The following is a 16018-nucleotide window of genomic DNA, read 5'->3' as shown; positions in this document are numbered from 1 at the left end:
TAATTTATTTAAAAAAAGCTTTTTCAAGTCATACGCATATTATTAAATTATTGTACTACTATTACTGATTCTTATATTGTTTTAGGCCTATACGTCTTGGGCGCTACAATACTCAGCTACTGTAACTTACGAATCATTGTTCAACGCAATTATACAAAATTTACGCATTGTATTTTGGGGAAATTTTCTGTTTGTTTATACATTTATATTAAAAAAAAATTATAACCATAAACAATTAAAATGCAACAGGGATATACTATTCTTTTTTATTTTGGTAACGGTTACATTTTCGTACCACACCAATCTGTTTCCACATTAGTTAGGTCTTACGCACTCCTCATGGTGGCATAGATACGTAGCTATAAAGCACATTAGATAGGTCTTAAGCACTCCTCATGGTGGCATAGATACGTAGCTATAAAGCACAATAAAGTATAGTAATTTTTCACTAAATGTAGTTCATATTTTTTTAACCGCTTATCGAGTCTGTAATCAATTTAATACAAAAAAATAGGTATATCTTATTAGCTGGGCAGATTATGGCCAAAAAGTCCTCTAGAAAAGGATGAGGTGGCAATGGAAGTACTACCGGCTAATTTTTATATTTATCTTATTATCTTATTAGTTAAATTCTCCAAAAACCACAATTATTTTAATGTAAAAAATGGCGGCCATTTTGATTGTGCGATTTGGGCATGTTCCCCCAAGGGGATTCTGGGTAATTTTGAGTTGTGACCTTCCCTAGACCTATATTTTGCAAAAATATAAAAATTAGCCGGTAGTACTTCCATTGCCACCTCAACCAAAAAATAGCCTCTAATCTGCCCACCTATATGTTTTGCTAGTTACTGTATGTACATTACAGTATTATGGTTATCAATAGTAATATAATGTATTGGGATAACGCACTTTTTCTACATAAAGTTGTTCTATAATTCTCCACATACATATTATAATGAAACAAAATACTGCTTTATGCGTGGTTCCTACTAGAGACATAACATGACGTAACGCAACGTAAGGCATTTGACCAATCACAAGCGATGGATTATTCGAACTGTGGCTTGTCATTGGTCAACTCGCTTGCGTTGCGTCCTTGAGAGAATCAAGCTTTATACAGTAGTAGTCCCTTAATATAATGCATTCATAAAGTTTAAAATAGCCCTCCGAAGTAGTCACGTTCAAAATAAAACTTCGCGGGTCTCTAGGTGCCTAACCTACGATAGGCTCCCCGACGAGGGAGTTGGAGCGCTACCACTGGGTGTGGTGAGATATGACAAATAAGTGATTTATAAAACCTAGAAATAGACCAAAAAAATGTTGAGTTGCTCTCTGGAAATGAAATGATACCCAAATACATTGTCAGACACATTTTCTTTCTATATATATTACTATTAATATGTTGAAACTTTTTAGAAAAACGGGTAGCAGTATACAGCAACATATCGATACTAATAAAGTAGGAAAAGTAATGTCTCTCTAAAAACGAAATTTATTTGTTTGTTTAAATAAAAAATTCCATGGGTCGCATAATATCAATTATTTAATCCTATTTTTTATTTAAACCTTAATTTTAAAGTTCAAATCTAAGTTTAAGTTAGTTGAAATAATTTCTTGTTATTGACAACATTTGGCATAGCATAAATCATATAATAGCAAAAGAATCACTTATTAATTACAGTATTGTAACTTCAAAAAATTACAACCACGAGGCCATAATTGATTCTAGAGCAGTATATGTAAGCGTGGTAAAAGAACACCATACTAGGCATCCAGGTGGCTAAGCTACCCAGGTGGCTAAGCTACCCAGGTGGCTAAGCTACCCAGGTAGCTAAGCTATCCAGAAGAACCATAGGTTTTAAAGATATAAACTCCACTTTCTTTTTCAATTGGTGTGAACTTTATGGAAGTTGTCCTTGACTTCTTGCTATCTGCTCTTTCAACACCATAATACTTTGCCTTTGTTCTGATGGCAACATATTAATCTGCTCATTAGAAAGTTGTAAAACTTGCATAATGAGGGCTGCCTACGAAATGAAAGTTAAAATAATAATATTGAATAATTATAATATTTAAATTAATAAAATTGAATTGAAAATAAATAACTTCTGTATTCTGTACATAATCAATAGCCTAAACAGAATAACTGCTCTCACTCCATAAATATTCATGAACCATTCAACTTCATTTTTAACTAACTGGATTGAGATATTCACAAAAATTGTTAAAGATTCATATCAATTTAATTTGTAATGCATCTCTTGAATTCACTGGAAATCTTTCTAGAAATACGGCCACTTTATATAAAATATAAAAATAGACACTTGGTTGTGGTTTGGTGAGAGGAAAAAAATAAACATTTTTTATCAATTACCTTTTCTTGTTCTTGAGCCGTTGGGTTTGGAGCACCTCTTGAGGGTAATGAAGGGCCAGTAACCTGTAGTGGCGATTGTCCATGATGAAGAGTGTGCTGAGATACTGTATGATGTAAACCTCCTTGTATAGCACCCTATTTATTATGTGTAATAAACAAACCTAGATTATAGTGTTGAATTTTGATTTTTTTAAATTTTAGTAATTTTGTACACGCAGCCACCCTTTAATGAATTTGTTAACCCTGTGAAGACGCTAGGTTCCTACCCCAAGTGGCTGAGGCTAAATAAAGTATTTTTAATAGGTTTAGGAAAAATGCAAAATACATTTTTATGTAAATTGTTGGTTTTATTGTTATGTGAAATGTTTTGGCCTTTCGAAAAATTGCATTTTTTGGGGACCTAGGTCAAAGGTTAAATTCTCAAAAAGTGCAAGTCAGTGACCAAAAAGTCAACCTGTATACAGGCCTCGCGTCCAGGGACAGTAAATTACCCTTGTATGGGATACAGGCCATGTCTTCAAAGGGAAAATAGCAAAAATTCCAAAGTGGGACTTATCAGAAAGTATACAAGGTATTAGCACAACCTTATTTTAAGAAATTGTATGATTTTAGTAATAAATCAATTTTTCTCCCCAGGGATCTCACCATGCTGTTGGGTGCTGATCTGCCCACTCCGACCTGAGTAATTTACAGCATGGTTTTCCAATACTTACATAAGTAAGTTTTAATAAAGCTTTAGGCTTCAAAAGAACATGCCCATTTGAAAGTTATTGATATTTGATATTTGGGATGTACAGTATATTTTGTTATTGTTGAATAAAAGTTAAATTATTAACTTGAAAAAAAAAACTGTACATACGCCTGGTGCCATCGGCTGCGAGCCTGATTGACGTGTAAAATCATGAGAGGCTCTTGGATCATGTACTCGTGGTGGAGCAGGACCCCTTTCAAAAACTTGATCATAGCCAGGTCCTCGTCGATCAACAGGGATTGATCGATTATCTGGTGGAGGATGAGGATGATCAGATACCCTTGGCCCCATGCCACGAGGATCCATTCCTCTTTGAGGATCCATTCCTCTTTGAGGATCCATTCCTCTTTGAGGATCCATTCCTCTTTGAAGATCCATACCTCTTTGAAGATCCATACCTCGCGGAGGTTCCATACCTCTTGGCTCAATATCCCTTGATTCCATGCCTCGATCCATCATACCTAGAAATAGTTACAATGTAGAAAAGTAATTTTAAATGATAGCCAATTGGTATAAAAACAAATCCATAAAAAAAAAATTTCAGTTTGTAAAATAACTTTTAAAGATTAACGAAACATTTTACACCAAAAACTTACCTTTAAATATACAATTTTTATAGAAGAAAGTTAATCTAATGAATAATGTAATATTATATGAATTATTATATTGATCTGTAAAAGCTGATATTTTGTTTATGACAAGACATAGCTCTGAAGGTTATCCTTCATACTTGTAGGACAAGACATAGCTCTGAAGGTTATCCTTCATACTTGTAGGACAAGACATAGCTCTGAAGGTTATCCTTCATACTTGTAGGACAAGACATAGCTCTGAAGGTTATCCTTCATGCTTGTGGTCTACTACAAACTCATAAATAATAAAAGGTTAACCTCCTCTATCTGATGTCCTTTCTGGTCCCTGTGCACCTCTGGGACCATCTCCTAGTAAACTTGCCCGTGTCATCTGAAGTTGACTTTGCATTTGGTTTTGTATTGAGGAAACAGACATTGGTATACCTATCCTAGGTCCACCTTGGGCAACACCAACTGGCAAGGGACCACTGCCTGCTGAACATAAAAAAATAATTTTTTAATTGATAGCTTTTAGACAGTGGCATTTCACATATCGAGCAAAAAAAAAACTTTTTTTTTGCACTTATAAAAAATATTTCTCAGAGAAAAAAAGCACATGTGAAACTATAATTATCTTCAATCCTGACTTATTGAAGACATCTAACCATAATAAATAGAGTTAACTATGAATACATAGTTGACTAAGCGTAGCAGATTTTAAAATATGCATCCTCTATATATATGCGTGGGAAAAAAATGGAATCAATTGAATTAAAAAAAGACATACCTCGTTGTGGATTGCCAGAAAGGACAGGAGGTTGCAATGGGACTGTAGATTCATTCTGTTTATGAAGTAATGTCTAAAACAAAAATAAAAAATAATTATGTTATGTTAAATACTAAACCATTATTAGGATGTTACAGTATGTGATTACCGTGGTTTATTTGACTGTATTGTGTGTTTAACAAGACCATATGCATGGCTGTAGTCGCGTGTTCAAGTTAGTGTTTAGCAACCGACCGACCCGACATATTAAGCTGTAGAGTCGCGTTGCACGCAACTAAAAACCTGTAGCAATCAAAATGGTGGTCATTGAGAGAACTTCTAAAAGCTGTACTTAGATTTCTTGATCCTTAAAACATACACTTTGCCACCAAAATAACTTTCATACACGATATAGGAGGTATGAGGAAAAATATGTAAATTTTATGGCAGTTAACTTCAAATTAATGCTGTATTTTGATTCCTTGACCGTCAAAATCTACATTTTGCCATCAAAATCTACATTTTGCCATCAAAATCTACATGCTGTAGAAGCCAAGATGAGCATAGATCTGTCTTTGAAGGCGGCCATTTTGAAAAACAAGATGGCAGCCATTGAGAGAACTTCATTCATTTGAACTGTATTTAGATTCCTTGACCCTCAAAACATACACTTTGCCACAAAAATTATGTCCATACATGATGTAGAAGAGGAGATATGAGCAAAACCTTTGTTTTATGGCGCCCATTTTGAAAATCCAAAACGGCGGCTTTCCCCAGGCAAGATGAACTGGAACATTTTTTGGTGGATATATACCCCCATATGACACAAATCAGTTGAGAAACATTTGTTTCCAATTTTTTCCCAGACAAAGTGGAAAATGGGATACCAAATTTGGTACTCATAAATTTCAGGTCGCATAATTAAAAAAATTGCCATGAGTGCGCAGATTTTTGCACAATTTCTGTTTACAACCTTTCTTTAGTAATTTCATCATATTTTATTCACTTTTCACCACATTTTATAACCACGGCAAAAGTGACAGTGAAAATGTTTTGAGAACAAAGATTTGAGTGACTAAATTAGTTATAGTTGGTTGGCATGTCTGACAATGGTAGATACACAAAATTGCTATGCAAACATGTCAATGGTTAAGGGGCTGATTACATTACAACATTAGTGCTTCCAGTACCTACCATAGCAATCTCAGGATTTACAATACGCATCACAACTTGAGCCTGAAGTAAAGCATATGCCAACTGAGGATTCTGAAGAAGCATGTTACGTGCTTCTACTGGATTATTTTGGATCACCATCTAAAACCATCAAGAAAATTGTATGCATTTAGAACTTGTTAAAACACAATATTGAAACACAATACAGACAGCTAAAAATGACAGCAACGTCACCCACGTTTTAGCTTTGTGGCTACTTTGTGGCTATGAGGTATTGTTTTTGATCCCAATTCTATAAACTGCATTGTTTTTTGATCGCGATCATACGAAAGGCATTGTTTTGCCATGTGTCTATTGTAATGTGTTATAAACAACATTGTTATCAATAAAATAAGGGCAACAATAATTGAAAAAATACAGCAGTTATGCCCGCTATTTTTATTTAGCCTAGCTAGCTAGACCTAAGAGTTCAGCGACTAATATTAAAAAAAAACAAACAAAATACCACATAGCCTATGCCATTGAGTTCGTATAGTACCTATCTAGCACAATGCAGTAGTACTAGATAGTAGGTCTACAGTAAATTAAACCTGAAATATGTCAGAATCTTAAATGCAATGAAAATATTATATGGCCACATTGTGAATTAATCAAATTAAACATCATATCACTATGTTTTAAATAGTCTACATATTATTAACAAAATAGAAATTTCCCCAAGGCTTATATCACACATGCGGCCGGTAATCCTCAGTGAAGTGGGCCAACTTTTTTTTCATCACATCACATGAGAATGAAATTCGGTCGACCACCGATGTTCCACATGTTTTTTCGCTCCCAGTCGGTTATGGTCATTATACAAATAATGAATGTTTATGATGAGTGTAATGTACAAATAATGACATGAGGTGAACGATGAAAGGTTATATTTCAACTCAGCTTTGTTTTGAATGCCATTATTTGTACCATTATACGAATATAAAAACATAAATTATTTATTTTATATAACATCTAAATAGATTCCTGTCATTTGAATCAGATTGAATAAAAACTAGGCCTAGCATTTAATTCACATTAAAACAGTAAAATTTATTTGTTTTTTTATAATATATTAAATTCATTCATTATTAAAGGTGTTAATATAATAGATTTCATTCAACGAATGAATTCTATTATTTTAGCGGTATTGGCCAATTTGTTATAATGACCATATTTAGAATTACATTTTACGCAACATTGTAGTATTATTTTTTGATATTTTAACATGGAATATATTGATTTAAAATTAAGTTTTCAAGAGAAACTCCTGTACAACTAAATGGAAACGAAGCATTTTTATTAATATTTTATATCAAAAATCACTAGGCTCCGAGCCTAGCCAAGGCCTGTGGCTAGAATCAGGCGTAGTTGTAGGGGTAGAATTCGTCGATCTAAGGTGGGTTATTATATTGTTCTCTTTTGATAGCTGGTAAAAATGGTGTACAGTATATTTGACACCCTTCCATCGGAGGCATAGCAAACCTCTCGTAACAAAAAACAATACCTTCCCGTGGGAGCATGGGATCGCGATAAAAAAACAATGTCCAACGAAGCAGTAATTAATACTGTAGCTGTACTGTAGTACACCTTAAATAAAAATAATGTAAAACAGATTTTAAACTTTTGCTTTATAATTGAACCCTAAATACTTAGTGTGCAGATTTTAATTTTTCAAACCACTGTTGTTAATTATGAAATTACAATTACTATTCAGTACTATTGAAGCACAATCAATCAAGTTGAAAACACTATTTTTTGCTTACGGTTTCCAAAATAGTTTTGTTTGCGGCATAGGGGAAAAAATTAATAATTTAAATTGAAGGTTAGGAATGAATGGAAATTAAGTATAACAATAATGATCATAATGATTGACGTGACATACTTTCATTTGTTTCATCAACTCAAACATCTGTTCTGGAGGAAGGCTTTCGACCGCTTTGGAAATAGCTTCTGGTGCCTCAGCTGGTGTAACTGCCTCTGCAAATGGTGACTATAATACAATTGTTTTAAAAATTGTGTTAAAATTAGTAGAACGTTTTTTAAAACATACAAATAGACAATAATTATGACTTCTTTCAGACTTTGATTCAGTGTCAAAGTTAAAATGTGCTACTGAAGTTTTGTTGCTACAAGAATCATTGTAATCACTGTATTAAATGATATTTTCCATACTACAGTAAATTGAACCTCCAAATAATTTTTGAATTTTAATAATAATTAATATACCATTCTGGAAATTGTTACTCAGAATTAAGAGTAACCATTAGAGTGTATACCACGATCGGAAAACACCCCTATTTAGGGCAAATCGTTGATTCTAAATTCGTTTTAATTGTCAACAATTACTAATTATAACTAAATTTAATTAGTAAACAGGGTTACATCAGGTGGTTAAAATCAGTACTGTGCCAAGATTCTAACCAACTTTATATACCATCGAGTAAACATTCTAGAAATAATGCGCGATTTACCAAATTTTGCCCTTACGTAAATTTATATATTAGATTATACTGGTTGCTGTGTACATTTAGGACCTTAAATACAGTATGGCCGGTAAACAGCATAATGTGAAGACAATAAAAATGTATCAAAGAGAGTGTATACTGTACCTCGGGTAAAACAGTGACTGTTCCTGAATCTGAAGACAAAACAATAAGCAATGAATGCTATTAATTACAATGGAAAATGTATTTGCCTACTTGACTGACATAAAATGATTTTCAAACTATCTTGGTTGCACCAAATATCAGGTGGCATTATGTCCTAATATTATAGCTAATGAATAGTTTTGGGTTAACATTGTCACTGCCTCTGAGTCTAAAGCAAACTGGCTCAAGTTGCGCCTCCTACTGTACAGTATTTCTGCATCAATCAATATAAACCTTCACTGAGATGACATCTACTGTAATCATGCACAACTATTTCTATAACACTGATGATATAGAATTTAAATTTATTATCTTTATTAATTTAAAGTAATTTATTATTTTTTAGATAGACACAAAATCTTTCCTCTCAAAATCCATCTAGGTTTTAAAATTTATTTATTCATATACTGTACTGTTATTACTGTATGAAAATACATACTACTTGACCCGTACAATATCTATAACACAAACAAATTGTAACATTAACTAATTAAAAATAAATAAAAAAAATAAATTTAGATTAATTACAACATTCTCATATACAGTAGACGTACTGTATCTTGTTTACGTGTTGGGAGAAAATATACTTACCCATTTCTTTATTCTTTTCACTTGCAGCATTATCAACACGCAGTTGTCGCCCATTTAATTCATAGCCATTCAAGTTGCGCATAGCACTGAGGGCAGTTTCTTTGTCTTGGTACTCACAAAACCCATAGCCTTTTGGTTTGCCAGTTTCCCTATCAAATACTAAACGAAAACTTAAGACTGGTCCAACCTCAGAAAAGATATCTTTCAGTTTATCTTCTGTTGCCTCATAAGGAATATTTCCAACTAAAAAAAAACACAATATCTCAGTAGGCTGTAGCATAGTATTATCCTGTAATACACAATTTTATACATACTGTATATCTTCACAAGGCCTCACTTAAGTGCCTTCTTTGTCAGACGTCCTAATTTACTGTACATTAATTACATTTGTGAGTAACAAATATCAATATCAATATCATACATACTGTACAGTATAATGCAGTATAATATTATAAGGCAGGCAACTGTTAAACCCACAAATGTAAAAACGTCTACAAATGTGAAAACAACTACAAATGTAAAAATGATCATCCACAAATTTGAAAACAACTACAAATGTGGAAACACATCACCTACAAATGTGAAAACACATCACCCACAAATGTGAAAACACCAAATGTGAAAACACATCATCCACAAATGTGAAAACATCAAATGTGAAAAAACATCACCCACAAATGTGAAAACACCAAATGTGAAAATACAGTACATCACCACAAATTTGAAAACAGTGCCCACAAATGTGAAAACAGTGCCCACAAATGTGATAAGGCCTACAATGGAATTTAATATTGTGCAAGAAAGTCCGTGCGCAATTTCAAATTGCGCAAGAATTCTTTGCGCAATTTCAAATTGCGCAAGGAATTATTTGCGCAATTTCAAATTGCGCAAATAGTTCAAATCGCGCATAACATATATATGTATACTGTACTTCCCAATAAGCAAACAATGGCCCATGGGTATGAACAAGTACAGTAAGTAAACCAAATAATGGGTACAAGTTAAAAGCTAATAACAATATTTGGTATGTTAATGTATGAGATGAGTAAGCCAAATACTTAGGTATGAGTTGACCAATTATTTGGGGTAAGAGTTAGCCAAGTTGGGTACTGAACTAAGCTTTAGGCCCCATGCCTAGAAAGTAGCCTAGGCCTAGCCCTAGTTAGGCTTAGGCTAGTTGTACTGTAGTTGGCATGGTGGATGGGTACGGGTTGTCCAGCATTTGCCAAAAAAAGACCTACTAGACTAGCCTAGGCGAATTACGATCATCTCGGTCGCGTTTCATTTCGGTCGCGTGTCAATTAAGGTCAATTTTCAACAATATCAATCGTGGTGTATGGCGCGTCAATTATGCATAAAGCATACGAAAATGGATGCTATTGTAGGATTGAGACTTAACTGTCCGATTTAACTCTCTTTCAGCACTCGGTACGTGTAGCAGTTCGAATTTATAAACCTGTTTTTTATCTATATTTTAAGGACACAACAAGTAGCTTAGGAAGACAACTCCAATATGTTAATAATTATGAATGAGTAAATTGGGAATATTTGTTTGGTGCCAGTTAAAATCAGTGAGAGACTTTACTGAGCTTTTTTATACACTATATTGCACTGAAGATATTATTACGATTGTGTACTGTATGTAATGTAACATTTTTTTAAAGCATAATGCATTGACGTGTCGCATTATGTCTCGTGCTATTGAATTAGAATGAAACCATTGTCTGTTGACAACGAGGACCAACAGCGACCTTGAGGGGTATCACAACAGGTGTCTCGAAAACAGAGACCTCGAAAACAGAGACCCGAGACCCAGGGTCTCTGTTTTCGAGACAATCTCGAAAACAGAGACCCCCACTAAAACGTCTCAATATTACGTAATATAGGGGGTCTCTGTTTGAGTTTTTCTCGAAAACAGAGACCCCCACTAAAACGTCTCATTATATTGGGGGTCTCTTTTTTCGAGATTTCCCGAGACCCCCTAATATAATCCCTGTTTAAGGTCATAAATTATTAACACCCAACTTTTATCGCAAAAACCGTGAATTTATGTTTATTTATTTATCAATTTTTTTTTTTTTTTAATTCATTTCTTTTTTAAGGCTCGCCCAACACAATATATTTGTCTTCATCCTCCAGTCTGCCTCAAAGTCTGACCTCATATCATTTTGTTATTGCATTGTACGTTATTATCTTTTATGCTTGTAAATAAATGTTACGAAACTAGTGTCAGCTTTTTAAATAATCTCCCGCTTTTTAGCTTCTAAAAGGCACAGCATGCATTTATACATCTTACTTCTAGGACGTCGACCTTGTATTCCAAAATGACAGTCTTTTTACACGTGTTCAAGAATTCATCAATCTCTTCTTATCGTTGCGGCATGTTCTTTGATCGGCATATCAGTTACCGTTTATTACTGATACGTCATTCTTGAGACGTTTTAGTGGGGACTCCACCCCCACTAAAACGTCTAAATAATACGTTATATAGGGGGTCTCTGTTTAACAGAGACACCCACTAAAGACGTTTTAGTGGGGGTCTCTGTTTTCGAGAAAATCTCGAAAACAGAGACCCCCTATATTACGTAATATTGAGACGTTTTAGTGGGGGTCTCTGTTTTCGAGATTTTCTCGAAAACAGAGACCCTGGGTCTCGGGTCTCTGGTCTCTGTTTTCGAGGTCTCTGTTTTCGAGACACCCGTATCACAACAGACTGAATCGAAAAGGACTTCAACTTCAACTCTACCTCTTAATCGGGGTGCTGCATGAAGAGAGTCAGAATGTTCACATCACAATGGAATTAGTTCATCGCGAAGATGTTGACCGGCTTCAGCGACAAGCTTACCGACGTGCAACTAGAACGCTCTTACGCCTCTGGGACGAGTATCGCGCAGGCCAACGATCAGAGAGATCGCTCCTTATATCAAATGATGTTCGCGATTTGTAGATGAGATAGATGTAAATATTGCTAATAAATAAAAGATTTAATAAATAGATAAATTAAATAACGTTTGTAGATGTAAATAAAAAGGTTTCAATTTGAATGATGAATGTAAACATTTGTATATGCGTTTTTGTTTTAAAAATGAAAGGATTGAATTGAAAAACAGTGTGAAACGAGTTTGTTTTTTGAATTACATTAACGTATCTATGTTTTGTTTTTAAATATATGTAAATATTTGTGTATATGTTTTTGTTTTAAAAATAAAAAGATTGAATGATCATTGACAAAAGTGTAAAGTGAGTTTGTATGTTATTTTTCCCGTCAGAAACAAATAGAATATTTACAAAATATATCAAAATATAATGCTTATAAAAACATTTAAAAAAAAGTTAAACTAATATTAATAAAATACTGTTTTTACAATATTTATTTAAATATAATGATTATTATATAAAATCATTTTTAAATAAACACCTAAACAATAATAGAGACTACACTTCGATCTTTAATTAGAGCTTACAGTGTGTACAGTACTGCATTGAGCGGCGTTCCATAGAAATCGCCGGAAGTTCGATTTACCGGAAGCGCGACCGAAATGAAACGCGACCGAGATGATCCGATACCGCCTAGGCGCGGCCTCCTGCACGCTGGTGACTACTAACTACCCTAGCTAGAGGCCTAGCCTATTCACTAGCTAGCCTACTAGGCCTAATAGTATAAGGGGATAATATTTACCAAATACGGATCTCATTGATCTATCTGCAGCCGCCATTGTGAAAACACACTCACTATCTGCTGTGCGAGAGAGAGAGTAGAAGTAGGCTAGGCCTAGAGTATGGCGGCAAAGAATTTAATTATTTTACGTAATGACTCACACACGTGACCACTGGACGCGCACAACAAACAACCCCCTCTCTCTCTCTCTCTAGTCCAGTCCTCCACCACCACCAGGCAATCAGTGTGGATTGACCCAATAGTTTCCGAACTTGTTTTTTCTGATTCTGTAGTTTATTGGAGTGTTATATTTTCAAAATCTTTTTTTTTCATTTATTTCATATTTTATGGTACACCAAAAACAGGACCGACGCAGCGGTAACCACACAACAAAAAATCAAATTCTGCAATTAACAATTCATTGTTCTAAGTAATTTTACAATGGTAAACCATCTATGGTAAATAAAGATAATAAAGATATATAATTAAAGATATATTAAATTGTCCCCTGAACATTTTGGTGATTAACCTACATTAAAAATACAAGAAGGCTATAAATCATAAGGCAAAATTCTTAATCTTGGACCTGAGTAAGATATGTATATGTAGTATATGTATGCAAATGCAATTAAGTTATAATGGGGAACCAATGTTCCAAAAATCAGTTCCGTAAGATTTTAATGCTCAAGTTGAGTTTTTGGCAGTTTTGGAATCCATAGAACTAGCAGAATTAATTGCAGCTGGGGGTAAATTTTTCCCGACCCTATTTTTGGCCGCCATCTTGGATTTCAAAATTACCCCCATTTTTTACTCAAAACAGATAGTAGTAGCTCCTATTTTAAATCACGTACGACGAACGTAGTTTGTGTGATAAATCTTACAATATTATGATAAATCAGTCCAATGGTACAATTTATAATAATGCTATAGCATATGGCAGCCATATTGAATTCCAAGATGGCCGCAATTAAAATCGTATATATGTATGCATTTTATGGTCAGGGTCCTCGTGTATTTCCCTAGGATTTTAATGCCCAAAGTGAGATTTCACTTCTTTAATAGGGTGCTAGGATACCAAAAATGCTTGGTAACCAAATGGCGCCCAATTGGCCCGTATCCCTTTGGTGTATCAACAAGATATTGGTATCAAAATACTCGGAGCGTATATATTTATATTCATTGTAATGGAACATTTTGACGAAATGTAATAGGAAATGCTATTTTTCTGCACTATTGACTTTTGACTTTGACTTGCATTGTATCTAAACAAGGCCATATAGATGGCTGCAGTCGCGTGCTTAGTGTTTACCGACCGACCGACCAACCTACCAACTGACCGAAATTACTGAACATGTTTAAAAATGTTGAAATGTTTAAAAACAGTTATATTTTTTTAATTTACACGTGCGTAGCCTGTCACTTTTGACGTGCTCGTATAACGAAATTTCGAGTTGAAAAGTAAGTCAAGAAAACAGAAATCGGGCAAAAAGAGTGCGCAATAACATTTAACGTGCAGTGCGCGCGCAAAAATCTGCGCACTCATGGCAATTTTGTAAACGCTTAAAATTGCCTGAAACGTACTCTTATTTCATCGAAAATAAATTTTGAAAATTTTAAGCGCGCGTACGCATGCATTACATGCGCTACGCACGTAATTGTATTGCCATATGATGATTTATGCCCTGAAATTTATGAGTACCAAATTTTATTTAATTGTGATTCATGGTTGTGAAGATATGATTACAAACGTGATTTCGTTAAATCGTCCGTAGACCGCGTAATTTTTTATTGCGCACCGTGAAAACATAACCACATCGATTCCTGGTCATAAGGAATATACTGTGAAAAATTGACTTAGCTAGATTAAACTGATATCAAGATAAGGTCAGAAAGCGATAAAACGCATAGTGATACCGGACCGACAGACCGACAGACCGACCGACATAGTGAACTATAGAGTCGCTTCCACGCGACTAAAAACGGCTGGTCATTGAAATTTTAAAATGGTCTCAAATTGCTGAGACCACATACATATTTATCTTTATTGTAATGCAAAATTTTGTGACCGGAAGTAAAGTTATTGACCTTGGACTGATTTATCATAATATTGTATAGTAATAGTTCATGTATTATGTATATGTAGGCCTATAACAAATTTATTAAAGCACAATTTGGTCTTTTATTACATTTTCAAGATTATAGGTATCTATTTTTAATCATCTTATAAAAAAAATCCCTTTGTGATTAAAATGGATATGAAAGGGTTCCTAGCAATATCATTTTATTGGCTCAACGTGTAGATCAATCAGTTTTAAGCTTGCCATAGTCATACTTAATGTTTTGGAGGACGACAACGCCCTCAAAACGCCCCTGAGAAACCTGTGAAAAACTTTTTGTGACGTCACTAAAAGTTATTTTTGTATTACAGAGATAGGAATTTAGCAGTAAATCATTGATTGATGCAAAAGCATGGTAGTAATTACTTATCGCTTTGATATTTTTATTCTTGGATAAGTATGTTAGCCTAATCGAATAAAATTAATTCATATTATCAACCATGTTTTTTTTTAAACGGATTTTAATTTCGTTTTTCAAGGCCATCTTTTACGAAATTCATAGCCAAATGCCTATCTTGCTGGGTACACGGAGTTATTTTGCGCATGCGTGAGAATCACAGAGTCGACCACCTTGGCCTCACTCTCGACCCTCACCCTCCTCTCGCGAGCGATGTTTATTTCGCTATACACGTATTATTGAAACATTCATTTTATTATTATTTCGTTGTAATTAACTGAAATTGATGGAAATTCGTCCACATCGTCTTGTTAACACGGGTGTTAACATCGTTTTGAAGAAACGGTTGGACGAGTAAATGGTGTTTTGACAATGCCATGGCCTGGAGCTAGCTAGGCCTAGGGGCTAGGCCTTTTTAGTAGTGATGACTGCTGGATACGGTGTTTAGTCGCCCGGCCGCGATTTTTTTTTTCGTACATAAGTTGGGGACCCCCTCATGAAACGTCACACAATAAACATGAATAATTCATCAGTTAAATTTTCTTGTTCCGTGTGCACCCAAGCGTATAGCAACAAGAAGTGATTACACAAGTGCGGTACGATTCTAGGCCTATCTCCGCTGTTGAAGAATAGGCCTAATAGTATCAATAGAAACTATAATTTTAACACGTAATTCTTTAGTAATAAACTATATTAAAAACACCATAAACTAAAGGCTGATTATTTCGACAATCCACACAAAACTCCGCTATTCTATTATGAAATCGCACGCGGCAACCACAGCGGAGATAGGCCTAGAATCGTACCGCACTTGTGTAATCACTTCTTGTTGCTATACGCTTGGGTGCACACGGAACAAGAAAATTTAACTGATGAATTATTCATGTTTATTTTGTGACGTTTCATGATGGGGTCCCCAACTTATGTACGAA

The 16018-nt window shown here is 34.4% G+C and overlaps 1 protein-coding gene across 3 annotated transcripts; it reads right to left on the bottom strand.

Annotated features, from left to right (window-relative positions):
• Positions 1-16: 16 nt before the first annotated feature.
• Positions 17-12727, bottom strand: LOC140053927 (uncharacterized). Of its 3 annotated transcripts, XR_011846468.1 has the most exons (11): positions 12594-12727; positions 8915-9157; positions 8285-8313; positions 7558-7665; positions 5658-5777; positions 4485-4557; positions 4016-4192; positions 3234-3586; positions 2375-2509; positions 1845-2027; positions 17-1793 (listed from the first exon to the last, which is right to left on the bottom strand). XR_011846468.1 is itself a non-coding variant. In XM_072098678.1 (10 exons), exons 1-10 carry the CDS (start codon positions 12628-12630, stop codon positions 1902-1904), a joined length of 1401 nt encoding a protein of 466 aa, XP_071954779.1. In that variant the 5' UTR covers positions 12631-12727; the 3' UTR covers positions 17-1901. The 3 variants fall into 3 exon arrangements, 2 of the variants coding, with proteins under 2 accessions (XP_071954779.1, XP_071954780.1); XM_072098678.1 differs by having other exon boundaries at positions 17-2027; XM_072098679.1 differs by having other exon boundaries at positions 17-2027; positions 4016-4189.
• Positions 12728-16018: the final 3291 nt, after the last annotated feature.

The sequence above is a fragment of the Antedon mediterranea genome, chromosome 7 (assembly GCF_964355755.1).
Source record: "Antedon mediterranea chromosome 7, ecAntMedi1.1, whole genome shotgun sequence".
Classification (NCBI taxonomy): Eukaryota; Metazoa; Echinodermata; class Crinoidea; order Comatulida; family Antedonidae; genus Antedon; species Antedon mediterranea.
The sequence above is the reverse complement of the archived record's forward strand: the minus strand, read 5'-3'. Positions and strand labels throughout refer to the sequence as shown.